At 65.2% G+C, this 18,631-nt stretch overlaps 2 protein-coding genes and 1 non-coding gene across 3 annotated transcripts in view; 2 read left to right on the top strand and 1 right to left on the bottom strand.

Moving 5' to 3' along the window:
* KIF26A (kinesin family member 26A) overlaps window positions 1–2,006 on the top strand; it is a 39,426-nt gene extending 37,420 nt beyond the window's left edge. Inside the window, exons 14-16 of the mRNA XM_070477725.1 lie at window positions 39–59; window positions 435–585; window positions 744–2,006. Coding sequence (XP_070333826.1) covers window positions 39–59; window positions 435–585; window positions 744–925 — 354 coding nt within the window. The 3' untranslated portion in view covers window positions 926–2,006. The remainder of the gene's footprint in view (window positions 1–38; window positions 60–434; window positions 586–743) is intronic.
* Window positions 2,007–2,725: 719 nt separating this feature from the next.
* LOC139038776 (collagen alpha-1(I) chain-like) lies at window positions 2,726–16,817 on the bottom strand. Its single transcript, XM_070478374.1, has 14 exons — window positions 16,751–16,817; window positions 16,376–16,510; window positions 16,144–16,301; window positions 13,993–14,204; window positions 13,622–13,726; window positions 11,854–11,957; window positions 11,049–11,151; window positions 9,885–9,954; window positions 9,676–9,831; window positions 6,096–6,279; window positions 4,178–4,684; window positions 3,874–4,083; window positions 3,259–3,509; window positions 2,726–2,962 (listed from the first exon to the last, which is right to left on the bottom strand). The coding sequence occupies exons 1-14, from the start codon at window positions 16,815–16,817 to the stop codon at window positions 2,726–2,728; spliced, it is 2,499 nt and encodes an 832-aa protein (XP_070334475.1).
* Window positions 14,601–14,673, top strand: TRNAR-GCG (transfer RNA arginine (anticodon GCG)). Its single transcript has one exon. It is a non-coding gene; the product is annotated as a tRNA-Arg (tRNA).
* Window positions 16,818–18,631: the final 1,814 nt, after the last annotated feature.

The following is an 18,631-nucleotide window of genomic DNA, read 5'->3' as shown; positions in this document are numbered from 1 at the left end:
GGCAGCCCGCTGACTTCACCTTCCCCTCTCATCCACAGCCCTCCCAGAGCTCAGAGAAGGTAGGAGCAGCCCCGCTGGGCCTGAGCCCCTGCCAGGGGAAGGGTCCCGTGGCCACCTCTCTTGTGCCCTGGAGTTGGGCCGGTTGGGGGGCATTCCCATGGCAATGGCGCTCATCCTGGGCCTGAGTCCCAGGCCGGCACAGGCGGCCTCGGGGGCCCGTGGTCTGAGCCCCACACGGGTGGGGAGGGGGGCGGTGAGGGAGGGGCAGGGCCTGACCCCTGCCTGCCTTGGAGGCTCCACCGTGCGCCTGTCCAGGCCTGGAGGGTGGAGCGGGGCTCGGGTCAAGGCTGGGGTGCCAGAGCTCCGGGGAGCAGGCTGTCGTCCGAGCCTAAGCACCGCTCCCCCCCACGCGCCCCTCCCTCACCTGTGCCCAGGGCCTGGTGTGCGTCGGTGCCAGGCTGCGGCTGGCCGAGCGCAGGCTGCAGCGGCTGCAGGAGGTGCAGGCGAAGCGGGAGCTGCTACGCGGGGAGCTGGCCGAGACCCAGGGCCGGCTGATGCTGGAGCCGGGCCGCTGGCTGGAGCAGTGTGAGTCTCCCCAGCCCCGCCCGGCACCCCAGTCTGGCCACTTGACCCTGGGCCCAGGGGTGGTGGGGGGACCTGGAGGCTGGAAGGGGGAGAGGCGTCTCCTCGGCCCTGCGGGGACCCCGGGCCTGACCGGCTCTCCGCTGCTCCCCCCACTGCAGTCGAGGTGGACCCGGGGCTGGAGCCTGAGTCGGCCGAGTACCTTGTGGCCTTGGAGCGTGCCACGGCCGCCCTGGAGCAATGCGTGAACCTGTGCAAGGCCCACGTCATGATGGTCACCTGCTTCGACATCAGTGCCGCCACCCCTGCCGCCGCCCCGGGGCCCCAGGAGGTGGACGTCTGAGGCTGGGCCACGGGCCCCCAGGGGGAGGGGACAGGGCGTCAGAGGCTCGAGGATGGGACATGGGATGGAGCGAGGATGTGCTGGGGGTTGGAGGGACGAGGATGTGCAGGGTCCCTTGTGGGACGGCGGGGGCGGGGGTGGGGGGGTCTTGGAGGCGATGGAGCGTGAGGGACGGGAGGGGCCGGCCGAGCCCGCGGGCGGAGGAGCGAGTGTGCAGGACACGGAGGACTGTGACGCAAGTGCCTTTACCCTGGGACTGGGTTTCTCTCCTTTCTGCGTTTGGTGCTAAGGACTCAGACACCAGCACACTGGGTGGTGCCTGTGGCCGTCTGGGGGCCGCTGGGCCGGCTGTCGGATCGGATTGCACCTGGGATACGGCTGGCCGGTTCCGTGCGGCAGAGCGGCCCTGGGTTCGCCAGGCTCCGCTTTAGCTTCAGGTTACTTGTCCTTCAGAGCCGTTTTCCTCTCAACAGATCCGGCCTTAGGGGTCTGCAGACCCCCCATGTGTTCTCTCTGCTGATCTCAGATGGAGCCTGGGGTGGGGTGGGTCTTCTGGGTGAGGGGGGGCGGTGCTGACTCTCCCTCCCCGGGCGGGACCTGCTCTGTCCTGAGTTTGCCAGGAGGGCAGCGCCCAAGGGCTGAATGGAAGGCACCTGTCGCCTTCTTCCACGGCAGGAATTCTTACCAAAACCACAAGCAAAAAAACAAAACAGACCGACACACACACACATTGGGGGATGAGGGTTTTGTAACGGTGCTGTTAGGTTCGTATTTTTGTATCATTTTGCCTACAGATGCGGTATTTGCAGTGGGAACTTGAAGACAAATGATCTCTATGTTTTTATGGTTTTTATGGAAGGTGTCACTGCGGCTGGGCTCTTTCCGGGGTGGAGGTCCCTGGGAGGCCAAATGCAGACCCGGATGAGCCTGCTAACAGGAGCAGGACGTTCCCGTCACGACGGGTTCTTTTTTTCCGACCGTTGTGGATTTTCTAGGGTCGTCCGAACCTTTGTACAAACGTGTAGATAACAGCTTGCTGCAGCTTTTATTTGTGAATAAAAGATGGGTCCCTTGTTCACGAGGCTCCTGAGTCCACCTGGCATGCTGTCCTCTGAGGGTCCTGGGGCGAGGAGGCTGCGGGGGGCCCCCACCCACAAACCCCACAGCGGGGGCCAGCCGTCGGCGAGAGGGCGCTGCCGGGGAGGAGGTCCTGCTGCAAGCCCGGGGCTCCAGCCCCCACCTGTGTTCTGTCCCTCCTCCCACCCCTTTCTCTGGGGGCTGGGCCTGGGCAGGGGCGGGGCCTGGGCCGACAGGAAGCAGCAGCTTCTGGGGGGTCCCTGGCCCTGTTGCCAGAGGCTGTGTTAGCTGGGAACCCTGGCAGTGGTGAGGAGGAGCCCCTCGGGGAACCCAAGCTCCTTCCTTTGCCCCCCGTCTCCGTACCCCGCCTGCCTTTCCAGAACACAGATGCCCGGACCCTCTGCGGGGTCCGGGTCCAGGACCGCCTGAGCCGGCAGGGGCCCCTGATCCAGCACCGTCACCGTCCCCTCCGTGCCTCTCTGCTGTGCTCAGGCCGCCCCGCCCCACAGCCCTGGGGCCCCCACCCCACGCACCCACGCGGGCACCTGGCAGCCCCGCCCAGCCCGCCGGTGCCTGGGACTCCCCACCCCCAGCCGGTGAGTGTGGGGCCCACTGCCTGGTGGTCTCACTGTCCTGGGGTGCAACCCCCGCCCGGGGCATCCTCTGCGCTCTCCGCCTGTCTCCCGGGGTCGTGGGGGCCCCCCGGGGGCGTGGTGGGGTGACTCACTGCTGCTCCCCTGTCGGGCGCAGGGCTGGGCCCCAGTGGGCCTCGGGGCACAAGCTGAACAGACGCGTGAGCCCCGTGATCGCGGCCTCTCCCCGAGGAGGGTCGAGCAGGGCCGGAGCTCTCCAGTCTGCAGGCCCCTCCCTGTCCCTAAGCGGGCCTGGTCCTTCCTGTGGCCCCCGGTCCACCGCAGGGGCGCCCAGGCTGCCTCTCTGCTGTCGATGGCCCTGCGACCCCTGGGATCGGGGTCACGTGTCAGCCGCGAGGTTGCGGGACTCTGGACGCCCACCCCCCTCCACGCCCCACAGGTGTCTGTTCTGGGGTCAGGTCTGGTTCCCAGCAGAGACCCAGGCAGGCGCCTCCCAAGCTGCTTCTCCATCACTGAATTTGGAGGTCGTGGGGGGTCAAGACAGGTGTGGTGGGACTCAGGGTGAGGTGGGGGCCTTGCTGGGTAGGCCCCTTCCTTCTGCACAAACCCCTCCTACCCCCTCCCCGCCCTCAGTCACTGAGGGGCCCAGAGCCTGCTTCCCACCAAGACCCACTCCGGCCGCCCACCCCAGCACCTGTCCTGGGCAGGGTCCTCTGGTGGAGCCGGCCGAGGCTGGCGCCGGTGACCTTCGGCGCCAGGGGAGCCCACTTCCCACAGTCTGGGGGAGGCTCGGGAGTTGGTGCCTGCCTTTCCCATGGTGGGGGAGCCCCCCATCCTGGGGCCAGCCCGGGGGCCTGGGCGGCCTTTCATCTGGCCATCAAAGCTGTCAGCCCTGTCATTACAGCAGGGAGCAGCTGAGGACAAGACGCCCATTTTATGGATGGGAAGGCGGAGCCGTCTGGGACCCAGCTGCCGCTGTGAGGCTGTGGGCACCCCGTTCATTCAACACCCGGGGAAGCCGAGACCCAGGGCGGGCGGGGTTGCCCAGGTGTCCCCTCTCCCGGGAGGGGAGGCAGGCCTGGGAAGAGGGCCGTTCCCAGTGGAGGCGGGGATCAGCCAGGCCTGGGAGCCGGCCCCCCAGGGAGGGGGCAGGGGGCCTGCCTGGGCTTCTCGGGGCCAGGGGCGTGAGCCCGCCCAGGCGGCGTCTCTCACGGCCTCTGAGGCCGGTCTGGCACCCCGCCAGTTGGCTACCCCGGGCGAGGTGCCCGCCTGACTCACCCTGCGAGTCCAGGCCTGTTCCACCCGCCCTGCCTGCGAGGGGAGGAGGAGCTGGGCGGGGGTCGCGCCGGGCCACACGGAGGGGGTGCTTACTGGGCCCAGTGCGTGGCTGGGAACAGGCCGGACCCAGGGAGGGGGTGGGGCGGGGGGCAGGAACTGAGCAGCTGGCCTGGGCCCCCAGGAGCATCCTGCCTCCTTCCTGGGCCTCATCTGCACCAGGGGGCCCGGTGACGCCGCCCAGAGTCCGGGGCTGGGAGAAGAGTCCAGAGCTTTGAGAGTGAGCCTCTGAGCACCCCGTGCTCACCCGCAGGGCCCTGGGGCAGGGGCAGTGGCCGGGATGGTGGTGGGGCAGGGTCAGAGAGGGGGTGCCTGCAGATCGCAGGGGCCTCCTCTGCTTGTGGGGCCGTCTGTCTCCTGGGCTCAGGCCCCAGGGAGGCCAGCTGTGAGGCCTTGTCCCTCCTGGCCCCTGTCCCCCAGAGAAATGGGGGTGAAGTCACAGCAGCAGCCTCCGTGTGGCTCCCACTGGGCCTGAGGGTGGTGGCCTGGGGTACCTGGGGCCCTAGATGCACAGCAGGAGGTCTCTGCCCAGTGCCCACCGGCCTGCCCACCGGCCTGCCCCTGCCTCGTGCTCTCCTGAGGTCTGGGGCAGGAGGGCGGGCGCCTCTGTTGGCGCAGTTTGTGCATCGTGACCGAGTGTCACTGCCCCCCTGGTCCCGCCCCAGCGCCAGCTCCTGGCCGGCCTCCTGCTTTGCAGGCCACCCAGGGCGCATGCCACTCACGTGGGTCCCTGGCCGTGTGGTCCCAGGGGGTCCTGCAGCCCGGGGTGGGGGAGCGTTTGTCTGGGGGTGGGGGGTGCCTGGAAGCCCCCAGGGTCTGGAGTCTGCTCCCAGCAAACAGGAAGCTCAAAGGGTGATCTCTCCCTCCTGACATTGTGTTTACCAAGGCAGGATCCAGACCCGTTTCCACACAGGAAACCTGGGAGGCTGGGAGGGGGCCGGGAAGGAATTCCCTGGGCTGGCCAAGAAGCCGGGCTTCCTGTGGGTCTGCAGAGGGTAGGCTGGGGGAGGGTCAGCCACGAGCTGAGAGAGGCCCCTCCCCGGGGCGGTGGAGGGAGGGGCCTAGGAGGCCTTGTGTCCCAGCCCACCTTGTGTTTTAGGACGCTGAGGCCCAGGGACTATTAACATTTCCCCATCAGATGGGGAAAGGGCCCAGGGGCATTGTGTCTCCCCATCCCCAGAATCCAGCGCCCTGGCCCAGGGGCAGGTCAGGGACTTTGGGAGGTCTCAGGGGAGGGCCTTCCGGGTAAGGTGGGGCCCAGGGTGGGGCCTCCGCAGGGGCTGTACTTGGAGTCTCTGGGGGGCATCCCTCCAGGGCCACTGCGCTGCCTGAGGGCCACCCCCTCCACACTCCTCTCCACCCGGGGCGGCCAGGAGTGTGCGTGCTCAGTCCCTCAGACGTGTCTGACTCTTTGTGACCCCGTGGACCGCAGCCCGCTAGGCTCGCGGGATGCTCCAGGCAAGAAAGCTGGAGTGGGTTGCCATGGCCTCCTCCAGGGGATTGTCCTGACCCGGGGATTGAACACCTTCAGTGCTCTGCTCAGCCTTCCAAACAAAAAAGGGGGCCTGGTAGCTGGCCCTGGACACCTCCCTGCCCCCACCTCTGTTCCACCAGAAACACTGCCGCAGAGGCAAGCGCAGAACTTTATTATGCACCAACCACACAGCTGCCCCCGACCTCAGCCTCCCACAGTCCTGTATTTGTTTCAGAATCATCTTTCAAAAACAAATATTTTCTTTGGTTTATAGCAAAGTTTGAAAGCCAGAGCAGAGACTTCCCATACACCTGACGCTTTTCCTCTCACACCCACATCTTACGCTAGATGCTTGGTTATAATCGCTACTGACTGGAGTCCATACTTGGTTCTGATTTCCCCTCGCGTCCTTTTTCTGGTCCAGGGTCCCGCCCAGGACACAGGGTGGAAGGACGAGTGCCTCCATAAGTTACTGTCCTGCACAAGCGGGCGGGCTCTTCTCCTCCGTTGGTTTACACCATCACTCCCGTCTACAGGAATGGACTTGAGGATATTTGTTTTATACGCTGGGCTGCACCCCAATACTGCTGAATTTTGCTACTAAAATCCTCCATCTTCGGCCCCTGGGAGCCCTTGCGTTTGGCCAGAGTCACATTTAAGGTCCTTGATGGTCGCCTGGAGACCCCTGTACCCTCTGGGTGATCCAGACTGGACCGGGGGGCCCACCAGCCATCTAGGGGCAAATCTGGGCCCTCCTCCACCCAGGCTGGGCTTCTGCTGACTCTGTTGGTGGCCACGCTGTCCTTGCCAGCCTCCCATCTGTGGGCGCGGTCCGGGGCACTGGGGAAGGGGGTCTGCGGTCTCTGAGTGTCCAGCTGGGGGGAGCAGTTGACGTAGGCCCTCTCCTGGGGCTCCCCAGTTGGGGGGAGCTTCCAGGGTCAGAGGCTGTGCTGGGGAGGCAGCCACCCCCCACCCCAACCCCCTATGCAGCCACGGAGACCTGGGAGTGGTGATGGGGTCCCTGGGGCCTGTCTGAGGCTGGGTCCGTCCCCTATGCGGCTGTAGCCCGTGCCAGGCTCTGGGTCTCCCAGGGAACTCAGTGGCTGCCCCTCAGGGAGGGGCGCCCAGGAGGCCGTCTGCCAGCTGGAGGGCTTGGGGCTGCATCCTCAGCGCCTGTGAGGATGCCTGTCTAACTGCTGTGTGCCCTGGCTGCCTGGCCCGGCCCTGAGGCTGGCGAAGGGGCAGTGACGTCCCTGAGAACTCACAGGGCGGCTCCGGGGTGAGGTCACCCTATGCCTGCCTGCATGCTGTCATCACTTGGGGAATGTGAGGTCAGCTGCCCACCCCCGGGCAGCCATCAGCCAGCTGGTCTGCACGTCCCCCGCTGCTGTTCCTGCCCAGTCACCCCCAGGGGTAGCCGTTTGCCCCCACCCCCAGCCCAGAGGAGGGCGGCCGCCACGGGCCCCGCCTTTCCCACATGTACTGACTCCCGCTTTTCTCAGTCATTTGGGAAAGCATGGTCCAAGTGACTGACTGGCTTCAGCTGTCCTCAGAAGATGGCTCAGGTGCTCCACTGAGAAAACTCCTGATGTGGGGGCTGCCAGTCACCCGCGCCCCGCAGGCCTGGACCCCCACGGCACATGGGTCCCGGCAGCTCCCCCTCCTCTGCCTTGATTTCCCCTCCCGTGGAAGGAGGGCTGTGTCTGAGCCGCCCCGACAGCGTACTCAGCCTCCTCGGTTTGGAATAAATCTCTCCCGTTTCTCCAGCAGCCGAGACGTGCTGCCGTATTTCTTGCGGCCTCGGTGGCCGTCCGCCGAGGCTGATCTGCCTGGCAGAGGGGTGATGCTCTAAATCCAATGCCTGGTGCTGATTTGTGGGCCTGCCTGTGCTGGCCCGGGGCTTGCTGGCATCTTTACGAGGTGGGATGAGCCTCAGCTGAGAACTCGGGACAGGACGGGGGTGATCTACAGCCCGAGCCGGCCCTGCCCATCCGCTCACCGTCCCCACTGTGTCCTCTGAGCCCGACCCAGATCAGCCGCTGTCTGAGCCCCAGACTGAGGGCCAGAAGAGGCTGGTGCTTGCTCCAGGGACCTTGAAATTTGGCTTCAGGAAGGAATTCTCACGGGACACAGTCTTTGGTGGGGACTTTCCAAGCCCTGTGTGTCCAGCCGTGTGTCTAGGGCTAAACCCAGGGGAGCAGATTTTGAAGACCCAGATCCAGCAGCAGGGAGCCAGGCTTCCTGCGTGCAGGGGCAGGAGAGGTCTGTGTGGGGGTGGCTGGGAGCCTGGGGGCCTGAGGAGGGCGTCTTGAGGGTGCTTCCCAGGGATGCCGATGCCACAGGTGGGCTCTGGCACGGTGCCTGGGTGTGAATCCCAGCTCTGCACCTGGGGTCTCACCATCTCAAAACAGCGTGATGTGGCCATGGGGAGGGTCACGGGGTCTCCACGTGCACAATTCTTCACGTGTGTCAGCAAGCACCAGCACTCGGGAGGGTCCTGGACTCACGGTCCCGCCCCCCACCCTCCCACCCTGGGAGTGCAGCCTCCTGGAAAGCTGGACATCTCCCCCGCCCCCCAGGGGTAGGGCTGGGGTGTCGCTCCCGCCCCCAAGAACCTTCTGTCTCCTTCCCAGAGCAAAGGGCCCGCTGTAGTCTCTGGAGGCTCATCTTCGGGTGATTTGATTTGCCCAGAAGTGGACAGAGTTCTAACGAGGCGCTGAGCTCCGGGAGCCAGACCTACAAGGATGCGCAGAGGCGGGGCACTCGTGGGGGAGAGGCGGGGGGCGGGCACCCGTGGGCGTGGCCAAGTGCCTATGGGCGGGGCCAACTGCATGTGGGCAGGGCCAGGCTATTGTGGGCGGGGCTAGAGGCAGGGAGCTGGGTCTCGCGTGTCCGCGTCTGACGCGGTCGGGCGAGGAGTGGCAGGCCTGGGATGGGGAACTGCTCGGGGGACTGTCCCCAGGACACCCTAGTTCCCAGCTGTGACGTCACCTACTGGTCCCTGGGGTCACCGCCCATCACTGACATTCCAGCAGGACACTCGGCCCCGCGGGGTCTGACCTTCCCGGCTGACACCTCTGGGCCCTGCCAAGGCTTTGGGGCGGAGCTCAGGCAACCATGACCCCCCCCCCCCCCCCCACACACACACACACCTGCTTCTAGGTTGGAGTTTCTGGGGCCTTCTGGGGGTTTCCGGGCTTTCTGGAAGCCAGGCAGGACTGTGCCTTTCAGGAACGTATGCCTAGATGTTCATGTATCTTGCAAATGTCTGAACCCTGAATAGGACCCCTCAGAGTGGGGCATTGGGCGGCAGGAGGCCTGGGGTCTGGACTGTCCTGGGCTGTGTCGTGGGCTAGGCGGGGGGTGCTGAGGTACCCTCCGGGCCTGGTGAGCATCAGCCTGGCACTCCTGTCTTCAGGCCCTTGGCCCTGGAGACCCTGGCCTGAGGGAGACCCTGGAATCATGCCTGCTGGTCCCTAGATCCCGGGGCCTCGGAGCAGCAGAGCAGACAGCTGTGAACTGCCCGCCCGGCAGTTAGCCCTCCTCCGAGTCCCAGGTCCTTGGAAGCACTACAAGTTCCCATTGCCTTGGGGCTCCTCCCACCCCCTCCTCCTCCACCATCCGGAAGGGAATCGGGGCTCCAGGAGGCAGTGGCCGTGGCGTGGGTGGGCTGGTGCCCCCGCCTGGCCTGGAAGGGCAAGGCTGGCCTCATGCTCCAGCCTGAGGACCCTTGTGAGAGCCCAGGCTGGGTGCTTCCACACACACTTCACTGCCTCGCTGCAGATGCCACGGTGACTCCAAGGGCCTGCCCTGAAGACCCTCAGTTAGCTTCATTCAGGAGGATGGGCGGGGGCAGGTTCCCGGGGCTGGTGCATTTGTGAGGGGAACTAGGGTATCTGAGGGACAGTTCCAGGGGTCCCAGGCTCCCCCCATGGGCCTCAAAAGGCAGTGTGGGCTGGGAATCAGGAAGGCTCTGAGCGCTGGGGGGAGGGTCCAGACTCAGCCAGTCCTGCAGCAGGGCCCCGGGGTGGGGGTGGGGGTGGGGAGGTGGCCGGGTGGGGAGGTGGCCGCCGGCCGAGCGTGGCCTGAGCATCCCAGTGTTTACTTAGTTCACATTATGCTGATCTGATGGGGAGATTTAGTCCCGGGGGAAACGCGTGTCAGGCCATGCGATTTGTTAATAAGCCGGAAAGGGACTAGCTGGTGGGAAGCACACCTCCCCCAGAAGGACAGATGCATTACTTGGAACGCATGGGCACACACGCACGCACACACGTGTGGAGTTTCCAGCCCTGAGCTCCGTGCTCAGGGCTCTTGGAATCCCCACCAGGAGCCCCGGCCTCTCCCCTCCTGCCCTGGTCCTGCGGGGACAGCTGGCCGGCGGCTCGGGGGCTCTGCAGTGACCTCCGATCCGTGAGCGTGCGACCCTGGGGCAGAGCGTGGGTGGGCTGAGGGTCCCAAAGTTGGCATGGCTGGATACCTGGGGCTGCTGGGATGAAGGGTCCATCCAGGCTCTGGGGCAGCCGGGTGGCAGGAGGGCCCCTGAGCTGCTGGGGAAGAAGGGGCTGGGGTGGGGCTCCACGCGGCAGGGGGGACGGGCGGGGGAGCAGGGCCTGGTGGGCACCTTGGGTTGCCCCCTCACCAGCCTCCCCACTGCGTCTCACAGGGGACTTTAAGTGTAGATGGCACTAGTGGTAAAGAACCCGCCTGCCAATTCAGGAGACGTGAGACGCAAGTTCGATCCCTGGGTTGGGAAGATCCCCTGGAGGAGGACACAGCAACCCATTCCATATTCTTGCCTGGAGCATCCCAGGGACAGAGGAGCCGGCGGGCTACAGTCCATGCGGCCACAAAGAGCCAGACACGGCTGAGCAACTTAGCACACAGTGAGTCTCCCCAGTGAGCCTTGCCGGCTGACTGCAGCCGGGCCATCCTGGGCGGGCTTGGATGAGAAGCCCTGCTTCCCTCTCCCAGGGGCGGGGGTGGGGAGGAGGCCAGGGGTCCAGGCTTCTGGCAGCCAAAGCCGAGCTGAGGAAGCTCTGCAGGGGAACCTCCTTCCCCCCCAGTCCCCATCCCCGCCTCTCCCAGGGAACCACTGGATTGCCAGGCAAGTCCTGGAGCCCTTTCTCTCTGGAGCCCCGGGGGCTGGGGGCCCACGGCCAGGAGGAGCAGGGGTCAGGGAGGTGGCAGGAGACGGCGCTCTGGCCTCCGTCTGGCCGGCTGAGTCGGTGCTGTTTGGGAGGCATGCACCTTTTAAAACATGAGTGTTCTTCCATCCTCCATCCAGGCTTGTTTCTCCAGAAGCATTTTTCTCCCAAATGCCTGTGGCTCCATGGGCAGATAGGGGCCCGCCTCCAGGGAGGACTCCCCCCACCCACACTCCCCAGGTTTCTGTAGTTCCTGCTCCTTTCCTGGGGTCTGGTGGGGGCTGGGGGCCAGCCATCAGCTCAGAACAGCAGAGTCTGGACACCTCCTTCAGCAAGGGGAGGGCAACTGGGGCCAGGGGGTGGGGGTGCGGGGGCCGGGGCTGCCCAAGCAGAGGGGTCAGGACTGGCCCCCAGGTCCCCAGGCCTCTGTCCCCTCCCTTATCCATCCTGCCGGGCCCCCAGTCCCCGCCTCTCTGGCCCTGACTGAGGGTGGTCACCTGCCAGCCCCTGGCCGGCTCTCTGCGGGTGCTGGGAGTGAGGACAGGTCCTGGCACTTAGAGCACAGGGTGGCTGCTCCCCGGGAGGCCCCCTTGTCTGTCCCTGGGCCCCGGGAATGGGGCCGGGAGGAGGGGCCGTGGGAGGGGGTGGGGGACGACTCTGGCTCAGGCCGCTTCCCTGCCGGCCTCCCTCGGAGCCAGACTCCTCCTGCCCTGCTCTCTGGCCTCCCTGCCTTCCTCTCAACCCCCAGCAGAACCCCTCCTGGAACAGGGCCTCAGGCAGCAGGGGAGGGTCTCGCACCCCTGACTGGCAGGCCCCCGTGTCCCCCGACCCAGTGCTGGGGTCAGGACAGGCTGCCTCGCATGGAGGGAGGTGTAGGTGAGGGGGTCATTCCTTTAGGTGGGTGACGGAAGCTTCTAGAAGCTTTTCATCTACTCCAGGCCTTCACCCTGAGCTCTGCTCAAACCACCGACTCTATCCCAGCTGTTCCTCGGTGGGGCCTGAGCTCTGACCTGTAGGAATGAGAACCTCTGCCTCTGGGCGTGGGGGCCTGTGCCTTTGATGGTCTGGGGGCCTGGGGCTCAGGGTCTGGAGCCTGGGGGACGGGGGGTCTGGGGTTATAGGGGCCTGGGGGTCAGGGCAATGAGGTTCTAGGTGTCTCAGGGTCTGTGAACTGAGCGGGCAGATTTAGGGGAGGCTGGGGTCTGAGGGTGTAGCCCAGGGCCTCGGGCTCTTTGGTCTCCCTTGTCCCTTGAGTTTCGTACAAGGATTTTCTCTTAGAAGCTTCTGTTGACCACCACTGACCGTGGGCTGGTGCCACGTGCAGGGGCCGTGGCCTCCAGGGCTCCTGGCCTCCCAGAGTCCTGGGCAGCCTGGCCCACAGCCCCCGAAGGGTGGTGACAGTGGGCCTGTGTGAAGGCGGCAGGTGTGGGGCCCAGGGGAGGGGCAGGGAAGCTTCTGGGCTGGAGCAGGGGAAGCTGGCGGGAGGGGCGGGGGCAGGACTGGGGCAGCTCCGGCTGCCGTGCTAATGCTCAGCTGCGGCCACCTTGGAATTCTCCACTCCTGGTCCTGGGGGAGGGAGGCCCCAGCTGCTCCCTGCCTGAACCCCGTCCCTCCTCTCCTCCCCCGGCCCCTGCCCCTCAGGCCCAGAGGCTGACCCAGCAGATGCTGGGGCGCCTAGAGGGTGGGCTCCAGTCCCAGATGCGTCATGAAACACAGCTGTGTGACCTAGGAAAGCGCCCTGACCTCTCTGTTCGTCACCGTCCTCTCTGGTGAAATGAGGACACTGACCCTTCGGTCTCAGCGCTGGCCCTAATCTGTGACCTCAGCCCTCGAGGCCTCGGTTTCCCCATCAAGGGCCCTGGGGACCCCGAGACAGTGGGGTGGGGAGGCCCCTGGACTGGGGCCTGCACGCCGGGTGGTATCTGCCCCTGGAGTGTGTCAGGGGAGCCGCACGCCACTGGGGGGGAGCAGAGGGTCCCCTCCACTTGTCCAGGGCTCTGCCTCTGCTCCTTGAGAACTGGCAGTCCCGGGGGGCTGGCCCAGGGGCTGGGTTCCCACTGGTGCCATGATTCCTGGGACAGCTCGGCCTCTGGAGCTGAGCTCACCGGGGGACTTGAACCCCAGCCAATGCTGCAGGAGGCCTGGGATGGGGGCTGTGACGGGGGTGGGGGTGGTCCCGCTGTGAGCAGTGGGAGATGGGGAAGCAGGGTGGGGAGTGAACCCTACCCTGGCTTCTTCCAGGCCCCCTCCTCCGGGAAGCCCCCAGGCCCCAGCCTGGCCTGGGTCCTCTCCCCACACCTTCCTTCCTGCCCCTGGGGGCTGGCTCCTGTGTGTAACTTAAGTGAAGAGGGGGCCCCTTAATTCTGGGCTCACCCAGGCGGCATCTCTGCTGTGGGTGCCAATGTATGGGGTGTGCATGCGGGAGCAAGGCAGTTAGACTTGCAAGTGGACCCACAGCCTAGGAGCAGGGCCCAGGGTGAGACCTGGTCCTGCTAGCGGAGGCGGCACCCCAGTGCAAGGCAGGCAGGCAGTGGGGTGGTCAGGGGAGAGGTGGGAGGGCAGCTGGAGAGGGGCTCGTGGAGGCGTGAGACTGAGGTGGGGGGCCCTCCTTCAGGGCTGCCCCCAGCCCCGTGGTCACAGGCTGCAGATGGAGGCGCCACCCAGGGCCGCCGCCCCTGACGTCTGGGCCCCTCCTACTGGATGCTCCTGACTCCCGGTCCTTGCGGTGACCCTCCTGCCTCTCCCCCTCCCCCTGGACCACCGTGTCCCGCCTGGTGACTTCACGTTCCCCAGATCTGTGCCTCTGACACCCCCCACCCCCGCCCCCTGCCCCTCAGACTCCCCACACCTGTGGGATCAAACCCAGGGCTTCCTCTTCCCTCACCCTGCCCCCTCACTGTCTCAACTCCATCCTCCCCCCAGAATCTGGGGTGACCTGGGCTCCCTCTGCCCTTGAGGCCCCTGCCCCACCCGCGGCCACACTCGCCCTGCCCCTCGCCCCCAGACACTCGGTGGGTGGGGTGGGAGAGACCCTGGTGTCCCTGGACTCCCAGCTCAGCGTCTCACTTACGGAGAATGTGTCTTGCCCGAGAAGTCCGTCTGGCTCTTTCTGGCCTCCTCTCGGCCATCGCTGTGCTTGCTGACTTGCTCTTCCATGTGGACGAGCCGGGCAGGCCTGGAGGCGTTTCGTGGTCCATCTGACGACTTCCTCAGGGTCGCCCTTGAGGGTCTCCTTTTCTGTCAACAAAACACACATTTGCTCTGTTTTCCACTCAGCCCGCCCAGGGGGCCTCTGGCCAAGGGGGACGCCATGCCCTGTGCAGGGTGTGGTCAGGTCCGGCTAAGGCTGGGGCAGCTTGGGGGAGAACCGTCCACAGAGACCCCAGCTCCGCCCCACACACCGTCACAGCGGGAGTGAGGCCGTGTTGCAGGGACAGGTACCTGCCGCCCGTCTCACCGCTGCCCAGGCTGAGCGCTCGTGGGTCCAGAAGCAGGAGGTACGGGCCAGCAGGTGACCTGCCGTCTGCCAGGTGACCTAGGCTAGGAGAGGACCAGAGAACGTAGGTAGGGCGCTCAGGAGAAGGGGAGTCCTTCCGCCCGAGGCAGAAGTCGCTAGGGAAGGCTTCCTGGTAGAGGAGGCACTTAATGGGATCCTGGAAGGCAGAGGACTAGACCGGCAGGGGTGAGCGTCCTCCTGACGGCAGGGATGTCCCTGGTGAGGCGGGCAGCTCTGTCCCACTCCTGCCTTGGCTGCAGGAGGAGGGGGGCCCATCGGGGGTGGCCAGGCTGAGGAGGGACCTTGGGAGGACAGCAGTGTGCCGTCCGCTGAGCCCCCGAGACTGCGTTCAGCCGTCGCAGCACCCCTGCCCATGGCTCCAGGTCTCTCCTAGACCCTCCACCGGAGGACAGGGACGGGACCCAGCACAGAGCCGGGGTCCTGCCCGCAGGGCCTCTGGGTATGGCCTTGCCCTCAGCCATTCTCAGTGGGCCGCCCCGGAGTACGGGATGGTCAGTGCTGATTTGGGAACCTGTTTAGTCTGAATGAGGCTTCCTTGGTGGCTCAGTTGGTAGAGAATCTGCCTGCGATGCAGGAGACCCTGGTTCGATTCCTGGGTCAGGAAGTTCCCCTGGAGAAGGGATCAGCTCCCCACTCCAGTATTTTTGGGTTTCCCTGGTGGCTCAGATGGTTAAAAAAATCCACCTGCAATAGGGGAGACCTGGGTTCGATCCCTGGGTCGGGAAGATCCCCTGGAGGAGGGCATGGCAACCCACTCCAGTATTCTTGCCTGGAGACTCCCATGGACAGAGGAGCTGGCGGGCTACAGTCCATGGGTCACAAAGGGTCGGACATGAATGAGTGACTTTCACTTAGTCTGGAATGTTTTGGACATTCCAGGGGCCCCACAGGAGGCTCCAGAAGGAAGCTTTGGGCCGAGACCAAAATTCGTCCATCCATTCATTCACTCATTCCTTTGTTCGCTCACAGGCGGGTGTGGAGGTGGAGGTTGGGCTGGGAGCTGGGTCCTCTTGGCCAGTGAGAGCGGCGACATTTTCAGGGCTTTTGTGAGCCATCTGTGAAGCATCTTTGTCATCGAATGTTGTCAAATGGAATCACGTCCCAATCCCTGCCATGGTGTGGGAAGCTGATAACTGCAGGCCTTAGTGGTGCTGTGGATAGAGGCTTGGGCAGAGCGGAGGGCGAGAGGTCGTGGGACCGTGGCTCACACGGCGGACCTCACGACCACGAGTCTAGTGGGGAGAGCTGGGTGTGGGATGTGGCCTCGTCGGTGGATCTGTGGCCACGGGATCGGCCCTGGAAACTCGAGGAGCGGGGAGTCGTCAGGCCAGGTGGGACTCGGAGGGTGGAGTGGGGTGTCCTTTCCCGTTGACTTTAACTTGCACGGACACGTCCTCACGGCGGTGAGACTGCTGGTAAGTCGTGTGCCTGTGCTGGGCGAGCCAGCACTTCGCCGTTTGTCAGCACGGACGGGCGGGGGCGGCGGTGGGGGGAGCTGCTTCCCAGGGCGCTTGTGTCGTGCTCAGCCCGCCAGTGGTGTCTGACGCCACTGCCCTCTGGGCCCGCCGGGGCCCTCTGTCCGTGGGAGTCTCCAGGCGAGAAATGGAGTGGGTTGCCATTCGCTTCTCCAGGGGATCTTCCCGAGCCCGGGATGGAACCTGCGTCTCCTATGCCTCCTGCGCTGTAGGCGGGTTCTCTACCAAGTCTCTGGAAGGTCTTCGGAGGCACCCAGCGCTGCTCGTGGGGAAGGTGGTGGGGATAAATCAGACAGGACTTGCTGGGTGGGGGGGGGGCGCAGACACAGTTGGGGACTGACTTTGGTGGGGTTGGGTGGGGAGGGGCGGGTGGGTGGCAGGGGCCCCTGAGACTCATGGCGCTGGGGTTCTGGTCTACTGCCTTGCATTCCCTTTTTGAAACCGAGGTGGCTCATGCCCAAAGCGCCATCCAGTTTCCCTCCAGGCCATTTCCGGCCGTCTCAATCTCCCATCCTTTGTGGTGACAGACAGCAGCCCAGCCCCCAGACTGGCAGTCTAACCTGCCCGCCCTCGGCCGCCTTGGCCTGCCCCCGCACTGACAGGCATCCCGCCGGGCTCGCTGTTAGGAGCAGGACGTCTGGGCTGAGCCTCGCGGCTGTGATGAGACATCAGGGTGCCCGTCAGTTGCGGGGGAGGTGTGGCGGCGCCCTCCAAGGGGCAGCCGTGGATGGCCCCGGGGGTCTGCCCGGCCCTCTTGCCTGCAGCGGGGGCCCCAGAGGGTGAGCAGACGGTGCGGTCTTTGCCTCCAGCAGACCCCAGGAGCTCACGGCACCAGCTGAGACCTGAGCCGCAGGAGGGGTGGCAAGTAGACCGGGAGGCAGGGCTGGGCCAGGGGCCACGCCGTCCACTGATGTGGCGGGGCCTGGGGAGCTGGCTCTGAGCTCTGCCCCAGCTTCGCCCTCCACCACTGGGGGGAAATCGAAGGCTCAGAGCCTTCGATGGGGCGCTTCTGTCGTCCCCATGTGGTGAGGTGGGTGGAGTTCCTGCTCCAGTGGCCCACTTCCACCTGGCCACTCATCCGCTCATTTGATACACATCTGCTGAGCACCAGGACTCTGCGGACCGCGCTCCCCATACACCCACCTGCCCAGTCACCCAGGCATCCTCTCTTCCCCTCATTCTGTCCACCACTCACGGACACTCTCACCTCTCTGTTCCTTGTCCTCCAGCTCCTTGGCACTCAGCAGTGTGTCCAGCTCCCTACTCTTTTCCATATCCTCGCCTATCTACTCAGCCACCCACATATCCACCCATCACCCCTCCATCCATCCACAGTCCACTGATCTGTCTATCATGCATATACCCATCTATCCACCCACCCATCCATCATCCATCCATCCACCCATTATCCATCCATCCATGCACTCATTATCCATCTATCATCCATCCATCATCCATCCATCTATCCATCCATCATCCACCCACCCATCCATCATCCATCCATCCATCTCTCATCCATCCATTCATTCCTTCTTCCGTCCACCTGTCCACTCATCCACCCTCCCAAGCACCCACCCATTCACTTATCCAACAGAATCAGGGCTCCTTGGTGCTGGCCTCAGCACTGGGAGGCGGGCACAGGTAGGAGCTAGACACCACCCCTGTCCTTGGAGACCCCTCGGCCTGCAGGAGAAGCCCCTGCGGGAGGTGTGTCTGCGGGGTCTGTGCAGTTCTGTCGGTGTTCAGGTGACGTGGGTCCTGAGGGTGCTGGGGCTGAGCTCTGGCCAACCTGCCTGCAGGGGAGGGTCCCCTGAGGGGAGGTGGGTGGGCAAGGGTCCCCTAGGCACTGAATCTGTGGGTCATGGCCCGCTTCCCACCTCCCTGCCACCCAGCCCAGGATCAGAGGGTCAGAGAGGGTCCTTAAAAAGTGGAAGTCGGGTCAGAGAGTGTCCTTAAAAAGTGGAAGTCAGGCCAGAGAGGGGAGGGCCATGATTAAGGTCACACAGTGAGCCCAGGCCTTGGTACCACCCTCTGCCCATAAAGGCAAATAGCTGGATGCCACTTTCCATTCAGAGCAGATGTCCCTGGTCCCCACAGGGGCCCAAGGCGGTGACTGTGCCCTGGGCTCCCTGCCTGGCCTCCAGGACCTGCTGCGGGGTCTTTCTCACCCTGACCCTGCTGTCCAGACCTGCCTCTAGAAGTGTCCGGACGGCCTGCAGAGGTGGCGCTGTGCCACCTGGGCGTGGCCTCAGGCAAGTCCCGTGAGCTCACGAGGTTCTGTTTTCTCATCTATAAACTGGGGACAGAGATCCAGGAACTCAGGGCACCGGGTCCTTCTTGGGACTGACTGCATGGGTGTTTATGGGGGTGGGGGGCCCAGAAGGGCCCCTGGGGCTTCAGGGGGCTCGAGAGCCAGGATGCAGGAAGTGTGGGGGCTGTGTGGCGCAGGGAGCCCCTCCTGGGGGCGCGGAACCCTCTGCTGCCCCCGACCCTGCGGGACTGGAGCCTGAAGTTCCCTGCGGGGGCTGTGGGCAGCGGGTGTGCGCACACAGGCGCCTGTGGACATGGACGGGGCAGGTCATCTGGACTGAAGACGTCTGATCAGGAGCCTCCTTCCGGTCGGGGAGGAGCAGTGTCAGGAGCGGTCATTTGTGCCGACCCAAGGACCCCCGTTTCCGCTCTCCCGGCGAGGGCGCCGAGGTTCCCGGCGGGAGACGGGCCCAGGGTCCCACAGCTGGCAGCTGGCCATGGCCATTCTGAACACCGGGGCTGGAGGGCGTTGTGATGACCGAGGCGGGGCCCCAGCCGCTGGCGTTGTGATGACCGAGGTGGGGCGCTGGGGAAAAGGAGGCGAGACTTCGTGCCATCTGTCTGTTCCGGTGATTTGCTGTGAAGCCGGCGAGGAGCTGCGTCCTGAATCATGTCGGGGGTGTTACACTCGTGTCGCGGACAGACTTGTTCCTAAATTATCTTTTATGATCACCCGCGCGTCCGCGGGCGGCAGGTGTCGGCGCCCGCACCCCACCGTTATTTGTGGCGGCGGACCAGGCGTTAATTATTGACGCGCCTGCCCACCTCCTCGCCACCT

Source organism: Odocoileus virginianus, chromosome 16 (assembly GCF_023699985.2).
Source record: "Odocoileus virginianus isolate 20LAN1187 ecotype Illinois chromosome 16, Ovbor_1.2, whole genome shotgun sequence".
Classification (NCBI taxonomy): Eukaryota; Metazoa; Chordata; class Mammalia; order Artiodactyla; family Cervidae; genus Odocoileus; species Odocoileus virginianus.
Note: the sequence above shows the minus strand (reverse complement) of the source record. Positions and strands in the feature narration are given on the sequence as shown.

Excerpts from the sequence above, each read along its gene's own strand:
- LOC139038776 (XM_070478374.1), bottom strand. The coding sequence starts at position 16,817 with ATGGAAAAGAGTAGGGAGCTGGACACACTGCTGAGTGCCAAGGAGCTG. Across the intron at positions 13,727-13,992 it reads AGCGGTGAGACGGGCGGCAG|GCCTGCCCGGCTCGTCCACA; the intron begins GTACCTGTCCCT and ends AAACGCCTCCAG. Across the intron at positions 3,510-3,873 it reads AACAGGCCTGGACTCGCAGG|CTGCTCCCTGCTGTAATGAC; the intron begins GTGAGTCAGGCG and ends TCTTGTCCTCAG.